Below are 25,312 nucleotides of genomic sequence, written 5' to 3' on the forward strand. Positions count from 1 at the left end.
CCCACCCAATTTCTTCTTAGACATAAATTGCGCACTCAAAAGAATCCGAACTTCACTTATTGTCAGCTTTGTCTATGCTTGCTAGTATTAGTTAACCAGCGCTTAATGTAGTTGTTGTTATCATTGTGTATCCAGTGATAGAGGAGAAGTAAGGACTGCTGGTTTCCTGTACTGAAATAGCGGGTATCAGCACTGCTTATGTGATAATCTTCAGCACTATGTCCAACCATTTCCAGTCGTAGATGAATTAATACTTGAGTGTTCTTTGTTATGTGAAGATGTTCTATTCCCTCTTGTCTTCCTTTCATTCCACATATTTGCAAAATATTTACTGCCATGAAGAAAGTTAATTAATCAAAAGCTGCTCAGCAGTTCTGCTGGTCATCAAGCACATATGCAAATTTTAGATAAGATGTGCAAGGTGCTAATAATAACGTTCCTGATTAGACCATGTTGTCTACTTGCTTTAAATGCAACAATACACCTAAAGCTTTATATTTCCTGCATGAGCAAAACACCTGAAGTGTTTTGAAGGCCTGCTTTTGCTCTGGTGCACAAGTGTGGATTACACGGTGAACTTCATAGATCACCATGAGACCAGACAAATATAAATGCACAAGTCTAAAATAGTTTCAGAGTAGAGGCAAGGGGGAAGACTGGAGTTGCTGGAGATGCCTCAGGGACCTACGGCAAACAATTCTGACTGGAGCCTTGACTGCTCATCAACTTGTTGGAAGAATTGATGAGTAGAGATGAGAGGGGTATGTGAATAACATTTTGGCTAAAAACGAAGGACTAGTGTTATTGAGTCACTTAAAGATGAGGTTTCTTTTTTTCTGCAAGGCATATTTGTATCTGTTGTGGGGTGGAGTAGGTCATCTCTTTTGGTTGACTTTAAGATTGTATTTATTTGTATAGATGTACTAGTACTTACTCAAAATTGTTTTAAGTTTACCACTGGCAGTGGGCATGAAGCTTTAGCATGGTCCTTTGTTTTTTGTTATAAAATCCATGTAAAGCAACAATATTGACTGCTTCGTGTAGATTATGAGGGGCATAAAACAGAGGAGAGGAAGCAGGAAGACTTAGGAAGATAATTAACAGACAAGGGAAGTTCAGTTGGTTATCTTGGCCAGTAGAGCACGTGATGGAGAAAGGAAGCTTTTGCATACCTTGAGGCGTGGAGTGTTTTACATGGTAGCAGTGACTAGTCTCTGTAATAAAATAAAAGAGGAGGAATAAAAAGGAAGAATAATAACCTTCTGGGATTAAGCTTGGCAAGATTAGTTACTCTAGGTGGGCTTTGCACAATTTTTGATCACAGCTCACAGGGTTTTTCCACAACTCAGGGAGCCTGGCATGTTCTTTTAATTTAGAAATAGAAAGCGTGGGCCTTAAACAGCAGATACTGAGATATATCTCATATCGCCTCAACCTGACATGTTTGCCTTTCCTTTATTAAAAACTGATTACCCTGGAAACTGCTGAGATTAAATAACTTATTTCCAGTGGAGTCCAAATGGCTGTGATGACATATTCATCTTTTTGGTAGAGGCAGACAGTAGAAATAATTGGACAGTAGCAAGAGAAATCAATTCTGTATGCCCACTGTGGAATATGATGGGATATAACAATGCATACCCATCATTTTAATTACGGAGCTTATATTGTTTGTGGGTCTGTAAACACAGCAGTTTAAAAGGAGAGGACATCTCAACTCCTATCTTACTTTAATAAAATGTTGCTGCAATTAAGACAGTCATGGAGAGAGGGAAATAGAGACTCTTCTGATTAGTTGTGGTGCACATTTTTTGTTAATATATTTTGATTTATAGATTGCATAACATGCAGATTATCGGGAGAGAGGTACATATATCATGCAGGACTCTAATGCCTGGAAAAACTTTCTTGGTGGCCTTGAATTTGTGACCCCTTCTGTTTAACTTAGCCCTGTAATTCGTTAAGCTACCAAGGGCTAGAAAATTGCTTGTTACTGAGATGGCTTGACTTCATTTTTGTTTTTTAACATGCCTTGAAAAAGTCTTTGAGTCAGTTTGCTGTGGTGCTTACTGAAGAGAACGACCTTGGGCTCCTAAGGAAAATCTGTGCACATACATCATACTGTGTAGTTGACTGTTTGAGTTATTCTTTTGTTGTGAAGTTGAGGCTGGCATACCTGTGTGACATTTGGAGGCAGGTAGGGAGAGCTGTTGCTATTTCTTTGAGGTGGTGTTGTTTTCCTCCTGTTAGTTCTATACTGGTGCTTCCTAGAAAGAAACTTTGTGATTCCTTTCTTTTTTCAACAATTCTTTTCCTTAAAGGAAGTTTAAACTGTGTACTTGAACATAGTTGTATATACCCTGGTCATGGATACTAACTCCTTTTGAATAATCTCGCCTGTATTTAGATAGTCATCTACTTGTATTTATTTTAAGTGTCTGTTTAAAGCTTTCAGAAGCACCTAAGATTTACAAAAACTGTGACAAACATAAACTGCACTAACATCTCTGTTACGTACTTATTTTTGTCTACCAGTGCTATTAAGTGTTGTGCTTATTGCCACATATAATTCCACTGTGCTCTCTGGGATCAATTATCTATTGAATTACCTGAAGCAACCAATTTTGTCTGGCCTGGGTAACGAAGTTGAAAGCAATTGGTGTGGGTAAAACCAGAAAGGAGAACAACATACATTATCATTTTAGTTTCCTACAGCCATGTGTAATGTCCTCTGGGCGTGAGCAAATGATTGCAAATCACAGGTTGGAGAACATACATTCTGCATATGTTAAGCTTAATGTAACCACTTTTACCCTTTCTGGTGTCTTGCACAGGTTAACATTCAGCCTTCCGAATGGCACCGCTCTATCCTGCTGCCACAGTCCTGGTTAGGATTTATGAGTCGAACCTACAGTGCAGTCCTGCAGGTAATCTCGAGGTACATAATATTGTGCACATTAATGCTTATTCAAGTGGTATGACTTTTATTTTACTAGCAAGAGCATCCATGCAAGTTAGAATAATTTAAAAATTAAGCTTGAGGTGTTTAATAATAAAATTTATGAAAAGGAAAAAAAAAAAGATGAGTCTTCAGTTAATTGCAGCACAATCTTTCTGTAATAACAGTATCACAAAGGAGACAGAAGCTATCTATTCATTAAATAGAACTTCTCTTAATCAGCATGTAATGCTGTCACACTGTGAGAGACTCGTCTTTTGATTTTTCCACCCTGTCTAATGATTAGGAAATATCTTAAAACCTCTCTTTCATTAGGCTAGCTGACATGATATCTAAAGCAATGTAGTGTCATTTGGTTTTTCAACAGGAAAATGATCTAAAAAACTTGTAACAAATAGCTGCCTTCTAGAAGGCTCTTGTTGTGCTAGTAGAAGGGCTTATTTGTTTGTATTTCCAGGCCACATCAGCTGTTTTCAGTGTGAGCAGCTCAGGTTGCTGAGCGAATTCTAGAAGCTTTGACCGTTCCTTGTTTTGCTGTGCAGCAAAACGTATGCTTCTCTAACATTTTCAAAACAAATTTTATCTTGGCCATCAACAAAATATCAGATTCTAAGCCAAGCCAGCCCCATTACAAAGCAGGCAGCAGCCATTCAAATTGTAATTTTAGGTCATAACTACAGAGGGGGACATTGTTGCTTGCATTTAATTACTTTCCTATTTTGCTTCTCCTCTGAAGCAAGATTTCATGACAACCTTGGCATTTACCAGACTTATTTCTGAAAGCCTCTCTGGGATTTCATGCCGTTTTACAGGGCAGTAGAGCCTATTTTTGTTGCTTCTGAAGTCCCTCACTGGAGACCTAGTATCTTTACTTACTCCTTATCCTTCTATAGTACATTTTATCTTGAGGTGGCCAAAAGAGACTACAGTATAAGATGAGTAGTCTGGGTACATAATTCAGTATTTCTGAACAGCTAGTAGAGTAATCATTTCTACAGTTTTGGAGGCAGATGTTCAGAGTTCAGTTCACCAAAACACTTGTGTGAGGATTTCTTTTTTTCCCCTTTGGGCACCTGAAAGTCCTTTTGTCTTTTATTATGTCTATTCACATGCTTAAGCACTTCTGCCAATTTGTGCATTCAGCATATTTTTGAGATTGAAATCAACGTCATCATGATGATTCTACAGGTCTTGATTTAGTACAGAACTTAAGCTAATGTTTAAGTGTTTGGGGAAATTGCAATAAGTTTTTGCATAGTTTTTATGCAGCCTTCTCTTTAGTAAGTGTGTTGTATATGCTCCTTTAATCTCTGTGGAGAGTCACCTTTTGAGTGACATCTGGATTTACAGGATGGACTCTCTTGTATTCTTAGTTTTTTATGCACATCCAAACTACAAGCATTCCATACCTGAAAAACACAGCTTATGTGCCTGTATTTTTCACTTAAGGCTTAATAACCTGCTAAGGAGCTGTAACTGACAACCTAAACAAGCTGAGATGTAATTGTTTCAAGGTTGGAGACTAAACATTAAAGCAAAGCTGCTTAATATATTTAGGTAACAATTGTTAGAGGCCAGAATCCATATCATCTCCTTTAAGGTACAGAAAGAACTGTGGTAGGAGGTTACAGGGAGGTTGGGGTCATAGAAAGGAAAAAGATGAGGAATTCTGCTTTAAGTAGTGAATCTAGAAAGTGATGTTTTGCTGTTAGAATCCATTTTAAGTAGCAGGCTTCTAAATCTCATTCCCTGCTGCTTGTACCCCTTCCCAACAGAACTTTTCTCTTTGCACGGACTAGGAAAGATGTCTCAGTATCCGTGGCCATTTGTACCATCTGCAGCTTGTTTTCCTCACTCAGAATAAAAAATACGAATTCTTTTACTTAATATATTGTGTATTACAGTGGGATCCCATATGAAAAGCAGTCAAGTTCACTTATGAAGTAGCCCTCAAGTGAAAGGCTACGTCCATTACCTAAGTGTTCTCTGAAGAAATCTCATGATGATTTGCCATGTAAGATCTACTTCTGACTTATTTTGTAATTCTGCAGGGGAGGCAGGCAGAGCTGGAGATGCAGTTAAAACATGGAAAAGAGGATCCTGAAGATGTGCATTACAAACAATTCACAGCCTGGCTCTGGTAAGGAAGTGCCTGTCTGCTTCTGATCACTTGTAATGGCAAGTGAGGGGGCAGAGGAGGGCAAGACTTCAATACCTTTAGTTTTGCAAGTTTAAAGACTGTATGAGCACTAATGAAAAAAAAAAAAACCACCAGATGCAATGATGAAGGCGGAGGGGAGGGAGGGGTCATGGGAAGAAGGAGACTACTGGGTAACTGTCCGTAAGGATTCCCATATGCATGGGTTCACAGGTACCTTCCCCTCTACAGTGTCTGAAATTTTGTAGGGTGAGCAACTGGAAGGAATGAAAAACTGTATTTGTTTTGTGTCATGTTAAAGCAGCAGGATTATGCAAAGAGCAAAACTTACTTGAAGAGACTAAGTCAGCTGTCTTACTGAAAATGGCTTGATAAAAGAAATGTGACCCATAGTATGATGTATGTCGTAGTGAACTGAGACATACTTCTGTATGGTAAATTGGCAACGTTGAGCCTGAGGATGTTGTTTAAAACCAAGCACATGACGCACACCGTGATCCATATCCTCAACTACTTCTGTTTCAATCAGCTGAGCAGTATCTGTGTCTGTCAGGATTTAGTCATGTATATGCATGGCCAGGGGGACAAGGTGGGAAGTGGGAGGCTTATGGAGAGAAAGAACTACGTATCCATGGACAGTATAAATAACTGTTTCTGTGCTTGTTCATAAGTGCATTGGGAACAAAGTATGTACAAATGAAACCAAAATGCCCTTTGCCCATTTCAGTCAAAACAGTGTTACTAAGTCGCACTCAACAGGAATATGAAATTTGTGTCTGTTGTTTTATTCCAGCTAAGTCTAGATTTAGAGGCTTTCATAGTAAGATCCAGAATGATATACTGTTGTAGAAGAGATTCTTTATGTAGTAGTGGGACAATTTCCTGTTGTTGCTCTGCCCGATCCCTTTCTTGATAGGGTATAAAGAGAAGACATTTTCCAGGTGAGAATGCCTATAGCAATGCTGCTTTTGTAGATTTCTCCTGAACTGATTTCTGCTATTTCCTAAATAATGTTAATGTAAGCTATGTCAAAAATGAACAGAATTCCTTTCAACAGAAGAGAAATCAAAGCAGTAAGTGAACTGGGAGCCCAGTATTAGCTTTCATGTCTTTTCCTGTTCCCCCTTAATTGTTTGGTGCTTCAGGGCTCTAACTTCAGTACCCATTAAGCATTTGTGTTGCCCACTGGGTTTAACCTGATTGCGGACAGCTTGATATAAACTTCAGTGTTAATGCTTTACTGTATAAGTACTGTGTGATTTTGCATTGGAATTTGCCAAGTTGGTGTGTTTCTAGTGTTGATGGGTTTGAAACTGTGCGCAAAAGCAGTGTGGTTATGAAGGAAAGCCTGAGTAGGTTTCTTTTAAAGCCTGAGTATAACTCAGTCGTATAACATATGGCTCTCTTTTACAAGGCATGCATTTTTTAGTCTGCTAATCACATGTTTTGGAACTGTGATTGGAGTGTGTATTTTTCTGTAGGGTGACAGTCATGGCCAGGATGGTATTGTATGTTGTAGTGTAGACGATCTCTTTCCTCACCCAGACCTGGCAATATAGAAGATTCACTGCATCTCTGCTTCTGTCTTGATATGAATGCAAAACTAAACAAATGCAGACAAGTAGCCTATTATAAATCAACTACAATAATGTGTAAGAAATTGTAACTACTCCTATGGCTTTCGTTTAAGTGGATTCAGGTTACTCTACTGCCTAACAGCATAACTGCCCGTGGTTTCCAGTATAGTAAGTGTTGGATAAATTGTTGTGGTTGTCCATCATAAAACATTCTCATTTTATTATGCTAAGACATAGCACAGTAATCTGGAAATTTGTGTAACAGCTCAAAGAACAGATTTATGATTATTGCATGAACCTGCATTTTACAAAAAGTGGTATGAAGTCAAATAAGAGCCCTTTATAAAACATTGGTAGTGCACATGAGCATGAAGAGCTGTTGGGTGGTACGTAAGCACTTTTACAGTTTTAATGCTCGTGATTAATTTGCGCTAAGTCTTCTGATAGCTAGATGAGAATTGTTAACCTAGAACAGACATGTGTAAGGCATAAGGGGAAATTAGCTAAGTTCGTGCTATAGTATAACGAACATGGTGTAAATTCTTTCTGTTTCTGTTGCAGGGTCAGAGATATGTTGACTGATGTCATCAAAGGTGCTTCCAAGTAAGAACTGCTAATTTATTACAGATGAGAATGAGTTCTTTTTTGTGGCAGAAGATGTAAAATAATATTTTCTGCAATTGGTTATCTGCCAATTTCAAGATTTCACATGACTGCTCTTCAGGAAATGAACTCTTCCTCACCTTGTGCTTTGAGATTTTTACCACTGACTGTGTCTATTAGAAAGGCTGATGCCTAATGTTTTGAGTAAAGCCTGGGTAGTGCTGTATGCACTATTAGGCTGTTCTTTTTTTTAACTAGCAGACTGTTTGCCTCAAGCAGCTTCTTTTATCTAGAAGTTGGCTGGTCTTTAGTGGAATATGGGCTCTTCAAAACTGTCCTACTTTCTGTTAAGGTGTCTGTGTTGTGCCCAGATGCCCCCAAAGGCAGGAAATTACATGTTTTCAGATTGTGACAGGCTTGTTCATTTGCTATTAGAATTAGCATGTGGCTTTCAGGCAGCAATAAGTATCTTAACCTTCTTTCATAGGCTGCTGAAGTGGTTTGACTTTCTCCTTTCGCTCTCCATTGGCACCTAGCTTCCTATTATGCTTTGCCCTTGGTTAATCTGAAATTGGCCACTTGCACCAGGTTAAGCGAAAGCGTCAGAAATAGTGAATCCTTATAAGAACAAGTACTTAGAAAATCTTATACCATGAAGATGTCATCAGTGAAAGAATTATGGTGAAATCTCACAGACTGTTTCAACATTGGTATTCTTGTAAATGTATAAAAGACTAGTTTGAAATACTTTCGCGAGTTGAGAGTTCTGGAGATTTCGATTAAGACTTTCCATGAAGGTTTGAACTTTTTCCTTTTTTAACTTATTGTTCAGATATTTAAAATATTCCCAGCTGTTCCATTTCCTTGCATGTTGGTCCATCCTGAAAGAGTCAGTTAGAGGGATGAAATTGGAAGATCTGTTTGATATTTTAGCTACTCACTAATACCTGTGTTAAGGTAAGGTAGTAGAAAGAGATAAATAAAGGAGGAACAAAATAATAAACTGTAAATATGTCATATTCTGTGTCTCCAAATTAAAGTTATTATGTTATAGAAGTTCATTAGCAAAACTAGTTGAGGTAGAAGCATTGCCTAATTTGGGAGGGAGTGATGAATTTTCTTTAAGTAACAGCAGAAGAACTTCCTGTGCATAGATCATGTCTCTAGAACTTCTTGTGTTTAATGACTTTCTTTTAAGAAAATACTGTTTTTTTTCCCCCATATTTTCAATAAAGAGGAAGACAGTGCTCTTTTTCCTCCTGGGGCTTGTTAGGATATTTTTAACCTTCATTAAATTTAAAGCATCCAGCTTTAATGAGTGTGCAGATCTAGAAGTTTCTAAATGTGTTTGAGGTACACCATGAAATGTAACTTTTTAGAAGTTAATGATCAACAACAATAAAGGTTCTATACATAGATTAGGAAATTATTTAAGGCAAGAGATACGGGGAGATTTGAAAGAACTCAGTTGTAGTTCTACCTAGTTGTAATTATTCATAGGTGTCTCTTATCTGAAAGGAAATAGGTTCAGTGTTCCAAACAGGAGAGGTCAATGACATTCCACTAAGACCTGTGTGTCTTATTTTAAAAAGCAAACCAGAAATCCAGAGATTTTTTTATTGTAAAAATGAGATCTTTGTATCTGGAACAAATGCCTAAATTTGCAGTGTAGGTGTATTTTTACAGCAACAGTTGAGGAAGTTTTTAGAAATGGAAGACTGATGCAGAAAGTGTAGTACACTGTGTACTGGTCTAGTGTAAGACTGTAAGTCGTCTAGTACAGTTGTATTGTTCAGCTGCTATTGTAAAACAACTCAGAGTTCCAGCAGGATTATATTGCAATATGTTTTTCTGGGAATGACTGGGATATCGACATCTATCTTTTCATGAAACTGAGCACAGTTATCTTCTCCCTCTTATTTGTGGGTGGCAGATTTTTTTTTCTTGAGTTCCTTGAAAGTAAAGGTTTGCACTGTGGTAGAAGTTAGTACTCTTCAATGTCATGGAAAATGACAGGTTTCAATGTTTTCATAGCATAGGGGAGTAATTAAAAACTTTTTTTTTTTAAGCTGCGATTTCAGTGATGGCTGCTCTGCTAAATGTCCTGGACAGATGCTGTTGCAGTGAAGTGGCACCTGCCTGTCTAGCATTCTCTGTTTGAAGAGCTTTTTGTGTTGTCCTGTGTAGAGATGGTACTAGTTAAGACCAACTGGTGCATTTCTGTGGGTGCTACTTGTTCTGCAGGGTGGCAGTCCTCATTACAGTGGAAGCAAGCTTCTGTTTTTATAGAGCTTTGTGTGTGCTAGGCTTTTATATAAAAGACAAACAAGAAAAAAGACTGAAACACTCTCTCCCCCATTCTTTCTCTAATTCCTGAAGATAAAATGAGATAGACTTTTGCTGAGCTAGAAGATGGCCCAATAAAGTTGCTAGGTGCAAAGGCCTTCCCTCCTGGACCACCTGTAGCATAACTTTCCTGCACTGAGATACATGTTTTGTTGCCTGCATCTCTATTATGCTTCTTAATAGTTTGCCTTTCTCTGTCCAGAGACAGCCCAGTGGTGAAGGGAAACTCTATTTTTGCCTTAACTGGTCTTGCAGTTGCTGTAGCCAAATACGAAAGCAGCCTTTCCTCAGACACCGAAGGGATGCCTGAGGTGAGTCAATGTAGGAAAGAGATTCTCTACTCTTAGTGGAATATAATGGAGCAATATGACCAGGCGTATGGGGGGCTTGTAGTGGATGCGAAACACGTCACATTTTGAAGTTCAAATTTCACCCTGCTCAGTGAATGCCATCTGGTAGCTGCTGTGTGATATATACGAAAGCAGTCAGAGTATGCAGGCGCCTTCTCACAAGAAACATAATGACTAATGCATTTATTTGTTGATTTTGACAGATGAGATAGAGGTCTGGTGGACACTGAAACCCAGCCAGCCTCTTTTCTCATCGTTTTTGCTTTCACTGAGCAGTACCTGATCAAAAGTAGTGTCTGAAGGGTCAGCATTGGCAAGTAAATCGTGCTACTTACTGTACATAAGAATGACAAAATAATCTCATTCCTGATGGATCGTAAGCTGGAATATCAGCTGCTGAGCTTCTGTTGAGGTAGGTAGGACCTGATTTAAGAAAAAATAACAATTAATGTTTGGGTTTGATTTTTGCAGACCGAACCTGACTTTCTTCCCACAAAACACTGGATTTCAATGGTCACAGAGACCCTCTTTAGTATTGTGAATAGCCGCTATCACCCTAAAGGTCAAGTCTTCCCATGGTTCTACCAGGTACATGTTGTGGTGTTAAAGGCAAGAGAATATATCTGTATTTCATACCTGGAGTTCTTAGTGTGGAGTTTCCAGGTTCTGTTTGCCCTACAGTAGTTGTAATATAGAAGAATCAAAACTTCTCTTGCTTTTGTTCTTTTTCTTTCATTGTGTTTTCTGCTTATATTTGGGTTTGCCTTGACTTTCTGTCTTTATTACCAAAATAGTAAAAACCACATGTGAGGATACATGAATAAAGGAAATTTTAAGCACAAAAAACCCCTTCAAAACCTAGAATATTCAGCATGAATGTACAAAACAAAACCTTCTAACGTGAACAGACTCTCCTCAGACCACACTATCAACGTCCTCAATGATTCTGACACCATTCCTTATGGCTCTGAAATGCATACTTTCTCAAAATGTAATAGTTATGGAGCCGGTGATTCTTATTTTACAGTACCTCTTAAACCCCTGAGGGCCAGTAGAAGTTGTATCACATGTGCTTGTGGTGTGATAACCAACCTGAAATTCTCAAGCCATACAAGTATCGGGCAGTTCTTAAGTAGGACCTGGAGATGGATTGAAAGCTCAGTATAGACCTTAAGGAATAGGTATTGCTAACTCTTGACTATCTGTGGTCAAAATGACCGGGTTGGAGATTATTTGTGTCATGGATGCAGAAGGGAACTTGTGTCCTACAAGGCCAAATACCAGCCTGCTAATGTATCATAATGTTTTCTAACCTGAACTTCATTAACTGCATTCATGAACTGCGTTTAGTCCGGTAGTGAGATGTTAGCATTAAAGAGCTGAAGATTACTGGTGGACCTGAGTCAGCTCTGGCATATGACCCCTGTCATCACGGATAGGGGACATAGATCACCAAATCAAATGTAGTGTTAAATAAACGCTAGACTGGTTGGACATAAGGAGATTCAACTACTTGGTTGGCACTAGCAGTTCTTTCTGAATTGTTCTGTGACTCCTGCCTTTTAAAATAATGCTGTTTAAAAGAGGTGGTTTTGAGATGGAACAATGTGACAGTGTTTCATTTCTGAAATCCACTCTGTTTAAAAAAAAATAAAAAAAATTTATGCTTGTAAAATTCTAAGGCACACAATAGAAATCCCTGTCTTGCAGAGTGCCTTGCATCCTGATGGGATTTTTTTCTTTTCTTTTTCAGAGTTGCACATGGAAGTTGATAAATATACATTAGGCTATTCCTTACAATTAGTCCATTGCTTTATGAGTAGAGGTAGCTGTGTGGATTTTACCTTTCAAAATGGAAAGGAATTAAAAACCTTTGTAGGAGATTTTTCTTCTAGAAAACATCTCTACTGGTTATCTTGCAAGGTCTCATGATACTTTGTCATCCTAGGTGTGATGCTTTTAAGGTAGTGCTTTTTCCAACTCACTAAACTCTTGGTGTGTTATAATTACAGAAGTACATTAACATCATGGCTGGTTTCTGTTTGCCCTTCTGATCATGCTGCTAGATATTTTAACAAGGAAGGTGAAAACTAAAATAGACCAATGTATTTATGTGCAGACTAGCTGTTAAATTCTAGTTGCACCCTGTCTTATCCTTTGTTTACAGTTTCATACATAACAATCTTATTTACACTTAGAAATTATGTTCTCAATTACCCTAGTTTTAAGCTGCTTACAGGGTAAGGCAAATGGAAAAGTTACCATAGGCAATTCCATGAAATACTGTTTATTGCCAGATTGCAATACATCTGTGCTTCTGTTTGCTGTATGGGTATTTATTTTAAATTCCTAAAGTGCTGAGTGTTACTACCTGGAAAGGAATTTTATTTTCCTCCCCCAAGAGGAAAAGAAAAAAAAAATCTTTATGTTTTTCTAGAAATCCTATTCAGGTGAAAATACTGCTAGTATTATAGCTCGTTCCTGTGCGGCCACTGCTTTGTCTCTCCTGGTGCCAGTTTTCATTGTATCGTGCAAGGAGAAGGTTGAGGAGGTCCTGAATATGCTGACTAGCAGGTTACCTGGGAAACCAAATGCTGATGAGTCTCAAGCTGTTCAAATCCACGTGGGCCTTGGTCTGGGGATGTTCATCTCACGTTTATATGAAGAAAAAGTCAGGTAAGTATTACAATATGTAATGCAGGTGTGCAAATAACTTCCTTTTTCCTGCATGTGGCCTTAAGTTCTGAGGAATTAAAGTATTTACAAGTTATAGGCAAATGATTCTTGAGGGGCTTTGCAATGTTTCTTAAAAGGTGTCTTTTATTACTAATCTTCACCACCCACCCCCACAGTGCTATCCTGGATATTTTGCCATTCTTTCAGGTTGAATGATTAATTTTCATAATATCCTAAGGTACATGTGCAAGGCAGTCAGCTAGAAGAGTCACACATATGCTTTTAAAGGACACTAGCTGCCCTAGGAGATTTAATTGTAAAATAATTCACAGTTCTCATCGGTTCCTTTCTAAGCAGTGCTCTGGACACTGGATAGTGTCCACTTACATCATGTGAGTTACACATACGGGGATGGAGCAACAACAGAAGTAGTGTAATGAGCTGCCTTAGACGTGTACTGTTACAGCTATGTTGGCAGCAAAGAGATGTTCTTAAGTTGGTGGAAAATGCCTCCTTTACAGAAGAGTTGGCCCCAGTTTGCAAATTTCCAGTGATTCCAGAGAAATTAAAATGTAGGTTTGGCTTTATACTCCTCAAACTTCTTGACTACTAGGTTTTCTGTCTGGCTGTATACCCATAATAAATGTTTAATTGGTGCACAAGCACAGGTATCAAACAGGTTTGGCTGGCAGTTGTTAATTTGCTCAGTGAAGCTAATGTTTCTGACATACCTGCCTGTGTTAAAACACTGTGCAGCATTGCTGTGTTCTAATCTTCGTGTTTTGGTGTCTTGATGCCTTGCTGCCTCTGACTCAGCCACATAATTTGGCCATGGACTGTCCCTGAATGATTAGTCAGTAGTGACAACTGAGCTACACACAAGCATTAAAAGGCTTTTAAAGAGAATGACATTACATCAGCTTGGTATTTTGGACTATCTGAATCTTTATTTTGGGTTTGTGGGTTTTGTCTTTTTGTTTGGTGAGGGGTATTGAAATTACTAAATTTATTTAAAAATTTCTTATGGACTATATCAGTTTTACTCTTCCACTGCCCTGCATAATTTCAAAGCTTAATCTCACACATTCTTCCAAGCATTGACTTGCAACAATAGCAAAACTTGAAAGGATGTAGCTATAGCTAATACCAAATCATAGAGTTAGTTTGCATTAAAGTTGTCTTGTTCATTAAGAAAACTGTGTACATGTTTTGTAAGAGGGGACTCCCTATGACGTCTTTGGAGTGAGATGTAAATGCTTCCTTTTTTATCAATAAGTTAGGCAAAGAGATGGAGAGAGAGATTTATGGATCTAATATCTTAATGTCATGAATTTTCAGCTTATAAGTAGTTAACAGGTCTAGCTGAAATCATGTTCTATCAGTATCCTCCTCCTGCTGTCAGGCATGTTTTACAAATCCTGGGTGCTGGGTTTCTTTCTGGGTGTTGTAGCAATAATGGTTGCCAGTTAAGGTCTGAATACGTTTTTATTATTTGTATATGAGTATGTTTATATGAATGTGTCACAAATGACCAGTCATACAGTTATTGCTTACAGGCTAGTATGAGAACCTGTTACAGCAAGAAAAGAACTCTATTTACTGGCACATTCATTCTTAGCAGGAGGTTTAGTATCCTGTATGATTTAAAGAGCAGAGCTGCATTTGGGGTTTTTTGTTTCTGTTTTGTTTTGTTTTTCTAGTGAGGTACCCAGTCAACAGTTGAACTTAGTTCTAATGAAGTCCCTGGATGCGCTAGAAGACTGTTGTTTTGACACCACTCTGGAGTACAAGTGAGTTTCCTTCATTACTGATGATGATACCTTGTTTTATTTTGAGCTCCACCTTCTTAATTCATGCTTTTATTCCTTAATTCTACACAGAAGAATATAAGGATAGGATAAGGAGACAGCCTGTTCTGAGTACTTCCATAGAATTACCAACTCGTGCAGGCTGGCGAGGACCTTCAGAGGTCCACATTCCGCCATAAAACAGACTCAGCCATGGACTTGGACTACATTGCCCAAGGCTTTACTGTCAGGGTTTGAAACCCCCAGGACTGGAGATGGCATAAGGTCTCTGGGCCCTGCCTCCACTTTTGGGCTGTCCTTATCTCTGTGTGAAAGTCTGATGTTTCAGCTTGTGCCCGCTACCTCTTGGCCTCACACCATACAAGAGCCCAGCTACATCTCCTCAATCCTTTCCTGTCAGTGCTGGAGATGTTGTTGGGTGCCCCCAAAGCCATCCCTCTCACAGATGAACCAGCTGTGGCCCCACAGCCTTTGCTCTCAGGGCAAGGGCTCCAACCTCACTGCCTCAGTAGCCTGCCATGAACTTGTTCCAGTTTTGTCAGTATCTTTCCTGCATTCAGAGCAGTATTCCAGGTGTGTTGGTGAGCACAGAGTAGAGGGGTGATCCTTCCCCTGGCTCTCATGGCTGTGTCCCGCTCATGCTGCCCGTGCACTGCTGGCCCTCATCGCTGCCTGGGTGTGTGTCTGGCCCCAGTTCAGTTTGCTGCCCACCAGTGCCCATGGCTGTCCCCAGGAGCTGACACCCATCCCCTCTGGTCCCAGCCTGTCTGTTGCCAGATGCAGGACTGTGAGTTGGTGGTTGTTGAACTTCAGGATGTTCCTGCTGGTTTATTCCCCTGTGTACCATCTCTTCTAAATGAGTGTGTCCATAAATAAATATATATACAAAATACTTTATGTATGAACATATATAAGTGTATGCATATGTGCGTATATCTAACACACATACACACACAGGTTTTTTCCATACAGTCCCTAATGCGAGGTGAACAGAAGCAATGACCACCCAGCTGCTAATGCCTGCCAACCCACAAGTAAAAACCTTGGGCATGTATGGAGAACCACACAGTCTTGCTCACAGGCAGTGGGAAGATATCAGCAATTCTAGGAGCAGGGTTGCTCATCTTACCGGCACATGTTCGTTAATGAAAGATGTTTTTGAAAGTCCTTCCTTGGTGTTCTTGGGTGTTTGCCAAAGTGTTCAATGAAGTCTAGCTGCTTCTGCGTTGGAGCCTGTTACTGGAATGTGCATGTGTGTGCAATACAGTGTGAGCTCTGGGAGCAGCTGCCTCACGTGGCTTATTTATCTGGGAGAGCCAGGCTGTTCATTTAACAGCTGTGGATGGCATGTTGAATATTGAGTAAAGCAAATATATTTCATTTAACCAACTGAGGTTATGCTTCAGGTGTCCCAAAGAGAGGAGCCGTCCACCAGCAGGGCAAGAAATTATTGGAAGGTATTGCACAATTACTAGCATTGGCAAAGCTGGAATAATTGAACAATAAAACGAAACGCATGTGTCAGCTGCCATTAAACAACTAATAGAACATAGTAGTATGTGTCTTCCACAGTAGTCATTTCCCTTTTAAATAAGGGAACGAACTGCAGTATGTTGAGTGCCTCAGTGTGTGTGCATAGGGTTTTATTTGATTTTGAACATTATTCTGCCCAGTTCTTTCCTGTTCAAAGGAAACAGAGCAATAATTGCTGTTTGCCTTCGCCCTCCCCTTCTCCAGTGGACCTTCTGAAAAGCTGTGACGGGTCACAGTTGCACACCATTGGGCTGTCAACCTGTATAGCCTAGTCAGGATTTGGGTTTCCTCTGGAGTGGCACAGGGTGAGACACATGGCGCACAGGGGGCTCTATCAGCTGCATCACTTTGTTACACCTGTTGCTGCTTGTTTGTGCAACCTATTATTAGCTGGAGATATGTGCCTCACAAAAGAGCCAAAGCAGACTTCTCTGGCAGCAAGAGGTTGCCAGGAGAATATGAAACAATGGCAAGCAGGTGAGGGAAGATGGAAGGGTGGGTAGTTTTTCACGCTGGGTGTAATGGCTACATTTTTTAAAGGCTAATGGTAAGTTGGTGTCTAGCGTGAGCACTCTTGGTGAGCGAAGGTGTAATGTAAAGCTGTAAATGTTGCAGACTTGTCCAAGTTTGGCAGTTGTTCACTTTTAAACTGCTATTCCAAAGCAAGGGCCTTTCCAGCCTTCTCATCCAGTATGATAGGCATGGCCAACAACTGTGGGATGTTACACTGACCTCTTCATCAGCGTTTCACCTGTGCTAAACAGGCGATTCTCTTTTTCTGTTAAAATAGGTTGCAAGTTTTTTGATGGTAGGTATATTATGCAGTACAGATGCGGAAGGACGGAGTTCCCTTTTTTCTGAATCCCAGCAGTAATCATATCCCCTCCTGCCGCTGCTCTGAGGTTACACGGGGCCGGGGGGGTCTCCGGTACCAGCCCGTCGCCGGGCGGGGCGCGGGGAGCTCCGCGGGCCGCCGCCGGGCCGGAGCTGTCCGGGCTCATGCTGCCCCCTAGCGGAATGCGGGGGCCCCCCGCACCCACCTTGTGCGGTGTGGCATGCCTCCTGATTGTTTTAGAAAATGTGCCCCTCTGCTCAGTAACCCCCTTCTCCGGGGTCTGAAGTGAGGCATCTCACACACTGAAGGACGTTATCGAGAAGGAGAGGGTTTTGCTGGATTTTTGGTCTGTTTTGTTTTTCTACCTTGAGTGTCTAGATAAGAAAGTGTTTTATCAATGCCTGTCCTATGCAAACTGGAGATCACACAACCACACTTCCCTGATCATGTCAGCCTTGATAGGAATGTTGTTTTTATATTCTTCATTTAATTAGGAGAATTCTCTTTTTAAAGGGTGGGGGGGTGGGAATGAAGAAAACAGAGTTGCTTTCAATAAGCAGTAAGAATCTTTCCCTGAGCCAGTGCTTTACCTTGGTGAGAGTCCAGTTACGTTCCATAAGAATCTCTATGTCTGTGTAAGTTGCATAAAATACTCTAAACTTAGTTTCCTCTCAGAAAAGGTCACTGTGAGAATAATGCTCGTAAATCAATACTCTCATTTTTTTTTCCTGTGTGGTTACGACAGATAAAAGTGAAACTTATAATCTTTTAAAGGGGGAAAAACATTTCAGATTAAGCATGTTAATATGATGCTTCTTCAGTTTTTAACTGAAACACAGTTTCATAGATTGCAGAGCCTTAGGAGCTTTGCAGTTACTCCTGATTTTAAATGGAATGCACTCAGACATTATCAAGAGATCTATGAGTGGACCTTAAATCTGCCCTTGCATTAGACAGAAACTGAAATAATACACCACTTGATACACAATGATACACCACTTTTCAGTGTACACATGTATGGAAAATGTGTATGACAGGTGATTTAGACAGTTCTTTATGCTACTGGGTTTTGTGAGACTTAGTGATTACAGAAGCTATATACAGCCCATTTTTTCTCCCAAGCCTGACTTAGATAGAGCATAGATTCAGCAAGCATGTACATTCATGGCTGTTAACTTTCCCAATTATTAATGCAGATTATATTCAATAGATTTTTGTCAGATCAACCTCAGTGTACTGGGGAAAAATAATAAATAAATAATTAAAAAAAAAAAAAAATCAGAGGCAGGGTTCCAGTTGTCACAGTACAGCATATGGGTAACAAACATAGCAGTACATATGGCCCCTGTATTGGAAGGTTTTGCTTCCCCCCACTCCCCTTCCCCGCCTTCCTGCAAACAAAGAACAACATGTGTTGAAGATTGGGTTAAGTCTGACCTTTTGAAAGTTTTGCGTGTGAAAAGTTTTTGAGAATATCAAGGAGCAGTAGAGTTTTCTGGCTTGCCTTGTTACATTTCCCATATTGAGGATAAATTCTGCAAGACCGTTGCAAATATGGCTTTTTGTATAAAGTTATTGCATGGCAGAACTAGCTTGCATCTGTAAGAATTAATATTGGAGAAATATTGAGCAAATGATAAACGCTGACACATGTTGAGTAAAGATATGGTAAAGAGCAAATTGTTATGAAACTTGAAATACACAGTATCCTTCCTTCAAATTGCTGTGTGGAGCATTAAACTGACTTGCTTTTTATGGAGTTTTTTGCAAGGTCAGTAGCTGTTTGATTTGACTTTAAGGCATTTTCAATCAAAACTGTCATCAAACTTTTATGTTGTTTTTGAAGAAACCTGTCAAACTCCACTGACCTCAGTATTATCAGGAAAATACCAGTTTTCCTTCATCCTAAAATACAAACCTTTTATTTTGTTTCATGATTTGTTCATTAAGTCCTTCATTCTGTGATGTGATGGTCTGAACTGCCCTGTACTCTGCCAAGTTACATTATTGAGAAAAATGACAGTAGATTCAAGGATGAGTCATGACAGTAGTGCAGTATGTCTGATGCGCTGGCAGTAAAACACTTAAAATGTGCTGGGACATCTGAGATATCATGTGGATGAAGTCCACTTAAATATTAATTTTATGTAGATCACAAACAAGGTGGCCAAGTGAAAACAATTGCTAGTTACAAAAAGGAGAGCAGAGGGGATGAAGTCTTACCCTTGCTTCAGTCCCCAGTTATGTTTTGGGTCTTTGCTAAGAGTCAACAACAAAAAATTGCAGCTCTAATTAGGAACTTTGTTTTCTTTCTGTGTATTTTTGTCAACAAGCAATAGTGTGAAATTGTGTATAGAACTCTTGTGTATAAGCCATGTCCTTATTTTATTGGCTGTTCATGAATTCAGATATGCCAGTTACTTAAATGTTCATTCCAAACGTTTGTTTCACCTTCTTTGCTGGAAGAAGAAGACACCGCTGCCAAGACACCACTCCAAGTCTTCTAGACATGCTTATCATCATCCCCAGCTGCTGAAAAACATTAGCTTATAAATATGACTGAAGTTGTTCTCAGAAGTTTCTTTTTTTACTTAGCTGAGTAAAAGCAGTAACTCTCCCCATTTTTAAGTTGGATAACAAAAGCTTAGAAGAATGCCTAAGATCCTAGCCACGTTTGTTTGACTGCTCGCTACATGCAGTGTCTGTCACTGGCATGCTCAGGGAGATGGGCGAGGGGAAAAAAATCTTCATCTTCAGAGAAGAGCTGCTTCTTTAAGGCATTGTGTATGTGTGCCAGTGAGAGATCACCTTCAGAGCAGTGAGTATGTGCTATGCTTTTAGTATCGTATGATGGCAGCCAGAACTGTTTGTGAATTTTCTGAGAAAACTTTTCAGTATTATGACTGATGACCTGTGGAAACTGAAACTTGTGGGAGTACAGGTGCTGAATTTAGTAAGAGTTCTCTGGTCCAGAATGGAATTTCTGGTCAAATCTGAAGAAGAGCCAGAGACCGTGAAGCTGTTCATGCCAGCTACCCTAGTAAATTATGTATTTCGAAGCTATGTTCTTCTTGCTGCAATTTTAAGTATCCTGAGCATCAAACTGTTAGTTGTGCTGGATATATCTGCCCTGTTGAAGCTGGTCCACTGTTGCATATGCGTATTTTAGTACATATGGGTTAGAATGTGTACTTCACACTCATGTTCTGAAATCCAGGTGAATACCTTAATCTGTACAGCCCTCTTAGCCGCTCTCTGGCTCAGTCACTAATTTCATTGTTTTTGCAAACTGGAATACCTCTTGCAGGAGTCTGAGAGCAACAAACCCTAATATTAAGGGTATTGCAGTGGACCTGCAATTAGTGTGTTTAACTAGGATATCAGTTTGGGATATCAGTATAAATCAGATATAGAAGTTTGGATCCATACTTCCTTCCTACTAGTTGATGTGCTTGTTGATGGGGCTGTTAGTTCTTCAGGGGCAGAAGGAATAATGAGGCTGGATGTGTAGGACTTACTATCTTAAACACACATTTTCTTCTTATGCTCTTCTTTCATCTTGTATCTCCCGAAAAGCATCACCTATGTGTGAAATAAAAACCATTTGTAAAAGTGACTGGGGTAAGTAATTATCCACAGGGCTAGTTATCAGGCAAGGCCAAGAGGTCTTTTTGCTCAGCAACCCATGCTGGGGTGAAAAGAGAGTTCAGAGCAGCCAAAGCATACTTAATCCTTTTTCTTTTGTCTTCTCTTTAAGCACTGGATGTATTTTGGGAGTAGGACTTGTTCTTTCACTTATGAGTCACAGTAGCCAAACAGAATCGCGAGTGCATGTTTCCGCTTCCTTGCGAAAACTCTGCAACTACCTGGACAGCAGTGAGGACCAAAGCAGATGGGTCCAGGAGGTATGACCTATTTTATCGCAAATTTTAAATCTTCCTTTTACTGTGTTGCCTCCCTTTAATAACTATAGACTTTTTACTGAAGCTTTGTATCTGTAGTACTGGAATGCCTGGTTTCTATTATTTCTTTCACAATATATGGTTTTATATCTGCTGAAGAAAACAGTAATAATAATAATAATAGAATAACCTGTAATGCTGCACAAACATTAAGAAACTGCCTGAAAAGATAACAGACATCATTCTTTAAAGTGCTCCTTTAATTCCTTAACCTCAAATTACATTGTTGAAAGTTGGGTCCTGAGTAACTGTGGATATGGGTGTCTCATATACAGCTGTTTACTGCTCATCTGATCTACTAGAAAGCAGACAGCAGGTTACTCTCAGAGAGAACCTTAATGGTAATACTTCCTCCTTCAGTATGCCTTCTGTTTCCTTTGAAAGCTGCTGTCACTAGCTAGTGTGAATCTTGCACTTGTGAATGCTGCTATGGCCCCATTTGCTCTTCTCTTTATAACTGTGTTTTGAAGACTTAAACTGAGCTCTGCTAAGGTTGAACATGCATTTCAATCTATTTTGCCAAGATATGTCCTGTAAGTTTTGAAGTGGTCTGTGCACTAAGTCTATAACCTTGTTGAGGTAAAACTTGGGAAGGGAAACTGATGAAGTTGGAGGAGTTTACAACAGAAAACAAGAATCGGAATAAGCAGGTGTTTTGCACACAAAAAGCAATGCTGTACCTGGTGTATGTAAGCCTGCAGCAGCTGAACAGCTGAGTTGCATAATCCTCTGTTTTTTCTAAGGGAGTTAGCAGAGATTGGTAGTATTATTCTCTTTCCCCTCTTGGTACTGCTCTGAAAGCTCTTTATTAAAGGTCTTTTTTTATGGAGTTTAATTTTTTTGGCAGTACATATGTGTTGGGGATTAGCCTTTTGCAGTTTATTGTTCATGCATTAAAATGACTTACAGCTATGAAATAATTTCTCTCCCCAGAGATCTCAAAGTGCTTTCCTGAACTTAAATTGTGTTCAATGCAGCAACTTCTGAGATGAAGGCAGCAGCTGTTTAACATCATGAGATAGTTTGGGATGAGAAGCAAAACCTACCCTTTTCAATTAAAATCTCTGTAAGGAATTGTACAGATAATTACATGAGTAAAATTTGGCCAGCACCCTAGGATGAATATTACTGTATTTATGAGATACACAAGAGGCTCTTTCAGAGCTATAAATGGCTGGGATATAATCCTGTACTTGAGAGGTAACTGTGGCCTGCTGCAGCAGGAGGTACAACCTGAGCATTACTTGCTCCAAGTCAAATTGTTGTCAATCCTGCACATTAGGTAGGTGCTCTCTACTTCCCTTATAGTCATGTGTTGTTCTGTTGCTTAGCTTTGGTACAAAGGAGGTTAAACAGTTGGCACAGTTGCCTTGTTGAAAGTTCAGACTTCCTTATTCTCCATGTCTAAGGCTGAAGAACAGAAGATCGGTGTCACTTGTGAATCCTTCTGCAAGGACACGAGGCTAGTGTCATGCACTGTGTGTGGGAGACAATTCTACTACGTGCTCCTCTTCTGGCCTTGTGGCCTGCTTGTAGCCCTGATGGGATCACAGCATGTTGTGTATGCTCACATAAATAATGATCAGATACTTGTGTTGAGAAGAATAACTGCATTTGTGTGGAAGATCAGGAGTCTGACCTACATAAAACCAGCAGTACTTCCAAGCTTTAGTTGTATTTGTTTAATGTTATCATCAATGAAGAATCTTTCAGAGAGGGAGTAACATCTGAAAGTATAAATTTAAAATGTCCTGGCTTTTTTTATGATGCTGGCACATTGCTCCATGTGCACATTGCTACAGGCAACTTGATCAGACACTGGTTAACAGAATTAAATAATATTTTTTTCAGGTACTTGCCTATTCTGTGGCCTGTTCCTGTGTCTCTGCTTTCAGTGTTGGAATCATTGAAGCAGCTGAGGCTGAGGAGGCCATGAACAAGCTACGGACCTTAGTGGAAAATAATCAGCAGGTCATAATTCAGCGTTTGGGCTTTGCTTCAGTTGTGTTTTTCTCTTATCTGTTTAATATTGGATGCTGCTTTACCCAGACTGTAACTTCAAGAAAATCATATTCATCTACTTTCGGCATTAACTTTGAGTGTGTTGTGCATACCATGCAATTACCAAGACTACCACTTGATCCATTGATACATTGTCTACAAGTGTATAGCATTACCAGACAGTGAAATAAAAACAGATTTTATATGTTTGATTGCATTTAGAAGGGAAGTTGGTACTTCTGAGTTCTTCATGTCTTTGGTCCCTGCGTCCTGCCAATTTTTGTCTCTTTTAGAATGTGTTTCTTTAGATTCTTTTTCTTGGTAGGAAAATATATCTACTGTGCTCTTTTGAATTTTTGCTTTCCCTTAGCTTCCAGACAGTGCATCACAACCATAGCCACAACTTCTTCCAGGTGTCTGTTTCATCCCTGGTGTCCTAGGGTTACCTTCTAAAAATGCCAAAAATAATCTCCATATTTCAGCGAGTGTTCTTTTTTGTTAAATGCTTGCCAAAAAAAAAAGGGCGGGGGGGGAGAGAAAAAAAAGGCAATAATTGTGAATCAAAGTGTGCTATTACACTGATCAACTGTTTAGAATGTTTATCTGGAAAACGGGAAATCGGAACAAACTATGTTTGCTACAGCTTTTTATCTTTGTATCAGAAAGTCTGCTCTAAAATAAAGGCTGCAGAGCAATCCATGTGCCAAAGATCAGTATTTAATCTCAGAAAATCCTATGTCAGTTGACATGAGAAAATACTTGAAATAAGAAAATACTTGAAATAAGAAAGCATCCAGTATTTTAGACAAAGACATAACTTCTAATTATTGGGAAATAATAATTATTTAAGTAATGTTTCAGTAATAAATATTTTTTAAAAAATACAGAATCCTTTGGAAGATCTGTTTTTCAATGTGTCTTTTTCACCTTACCAGACCCATGGTTTTGCTTTAGCTCTGGGTGCAATAGTACACGGATTGTCAACTTGTGGTCATGGGAAAGCTGAAGACCTGAGTAACAGACTAATGCCAGCCTGGATAAAAATTGTGCTTGCAGAGGTAAAGGAGTTTTAATTCATATCCTGTTTTTTTGCAGGAGGTGGGGGGGGTGTGTGTGTGTGATTTTAAATGAGCAGTAGGGACATAATTTTCCTTGCTTCTGCAGGAGTGATGCTAGGAAAAGCTAGGACTATCTCAACATGCTGTTTGATTGATATTTGGAAGCAAAAATATCTTTGGGCTGTTTGCTAAAGGAAAAAAAAATGTTTCTCTTCTGCTTGGATGATTTATGGAAAATACCTATCTCAATGAGATCTTAATTTGGAGATCTTTACTAATTTGGAACAATATCCAAGGATGAAATCTGGGTTATTAAATGAAGATGCCTTGTGAAATCAGGTGCTACTTATCAAAATTAGACTAACAGAATGGTGATTATAGTGCCTCAGTTGTTATAATAATTTTAATTTATTTCATTGTAACAAAGATTGCATGTTTGAAATCAAACTCTAAACTTACACATTAAGATTGCAGCTGAAGGTAAAGTATCAGTACAGTGTTTCAGAGTTGAATTGCACTGGCATATTTTGTGGAATACAGACTGTGCTAGAAGAAAGTGATTTGTCAGGGAGAAATGCATGATGATTTCAGATTGAGGGGGGAGTTGGGGGAAGCTCCATATAAAGTCTTTTTTCACCAAGAGAGGGATGAATCATCATCCAGCATGCTGGAATCTGACCTGAAAAGGTTGCTGGGATGAGAGGTGTACAAGTGATAGCAGTCATGGTTTTTAAGTTGGAAGAAACAAGTCTTTTGTCCTACAGTAGTGTTCTGTGACCACATTGACTCACTGATTCTGAATTATGCTTCCAGGGTTCTCCAACAATGCAGCGTCTGGCTGCTGTCAATGGGTTGGTTGCACTCGTGGGCTCTGAAGGAAGCATGATACAGGTGAGAACATGCAAGCAAATGGTACTTTTATGTCTTCTAGAAATTTGGCTAGAAGGCAAGATGGAATGACATCCTCTGCGTCCTTACAACAGTGGTTATATACCAGGGCATCCCATTTATGCAATAGTGAGTCATGTTGGGTATGAAACAAGCGGGATAGAATTACAATGTGTAAAATGGGGTCTGTTCCATTTTCCCATCACATGGCCCATGTGCAGTGCCATTAGGGAAGACTGTACAGCCATGTAGGCTTTCTCCTTTTCTTCTCCACTCCCCCACAAAAATGCATGTGTGCAAACGTGATCTGTCTTTTCAGCACCTGTTCTCCCATTTGTTGTTTCTTTTCTTCCCTTACAAAATCCACATAACTTTTTTTTTTTCTTTTTCTCTGGCAGCTGAAATCTGAGAGCATTCAGTCTTCCCAGTTTCAAAGTAAGCTGAATGAAGTCATCAGAACCCTTACACAGGTAAGAAGGTAGCCTCTGTTTCCTGCTTTGGATAATGCACTAGGGTACTGTGGCATCTTGCACAAACAGGCCAAATCTGTTTAAAGAA

General features: G+C 39.4%; 1 protein-coding gene across 1 annotated transcript in view; it reads left to right on the top strand.

Annotated features, from left to right (window-relative positions):
• Positions 1 to 25,312, top strand: part of FOCAD (focadhesin) — a 120,315-nt gene that overhangs the window by 79,713 nt on the left and 15,290 nt on the right. Inside the window, exons 22-33 of the mRNA XM_009328075.1 lie at positions 2,835 to 2,927; positions 5,011 to 5,099; positions 7,256 to 7,297; positions 9,846 to 9,954; positions 10,465 to 10,581; positions 12,431 to 12,669; positions 14,370 to 14,459; positions 20,603 to 20,750; positions 22,659 to 22,778; positions 23,744 to 23,866; positions 24,680 to 24,757; positions 25,153 to 25,224. Coding sequence (XP_009326350.1) covers positions 2,835 to 2,927; positions 5,011 to 5,099; positions 7,256 to 7,297; positions 9,846 to 9,954; positions 10,465 to 10,581; positions 12,431 to 12,669; positions 14,370 to 14,459; positions 20,603 to 20,750; positions 22,659 to 22,778; positions 23,744 to 23,866; positions 24,680 to 24,757; positions 25,153 to 25,224 — 1,320 coding nt within the window. The remainder of the gene's footprint in view (positions 1 to 2,834; positions 2,928 to 5,010; positions 5,100 to 7,255; positions 7,298 to 9,845; positions 9,955 to 10,464; positions 10,582 to 12,430; positions 12,670 to 14,369; positions 14,460 to 20,602; positions 20,751 to 22,658; positions 22,779 to 23,743; positions 23,867 to 24,679; positions 24,758 to 25,152; positions 25,225 to 25,312) is intronic.

This window comes from Pygoscelis adeliae, unplaced genomic scaffold (assembly GCF_000699105.1).
Source record: "Pygoscelis adeliae isolate BGI_AS28 unplaced genomic scaffold, ASM69910v1 Scaffold45, whole genome shotgun sequence".
Taxonomy (NCBI): Eukaryota; Metazoa; Chordata; class Aves; order Sphenisciformes; family Spheniscidae; genus Pygoscelis; species Pygoscelis adeliae.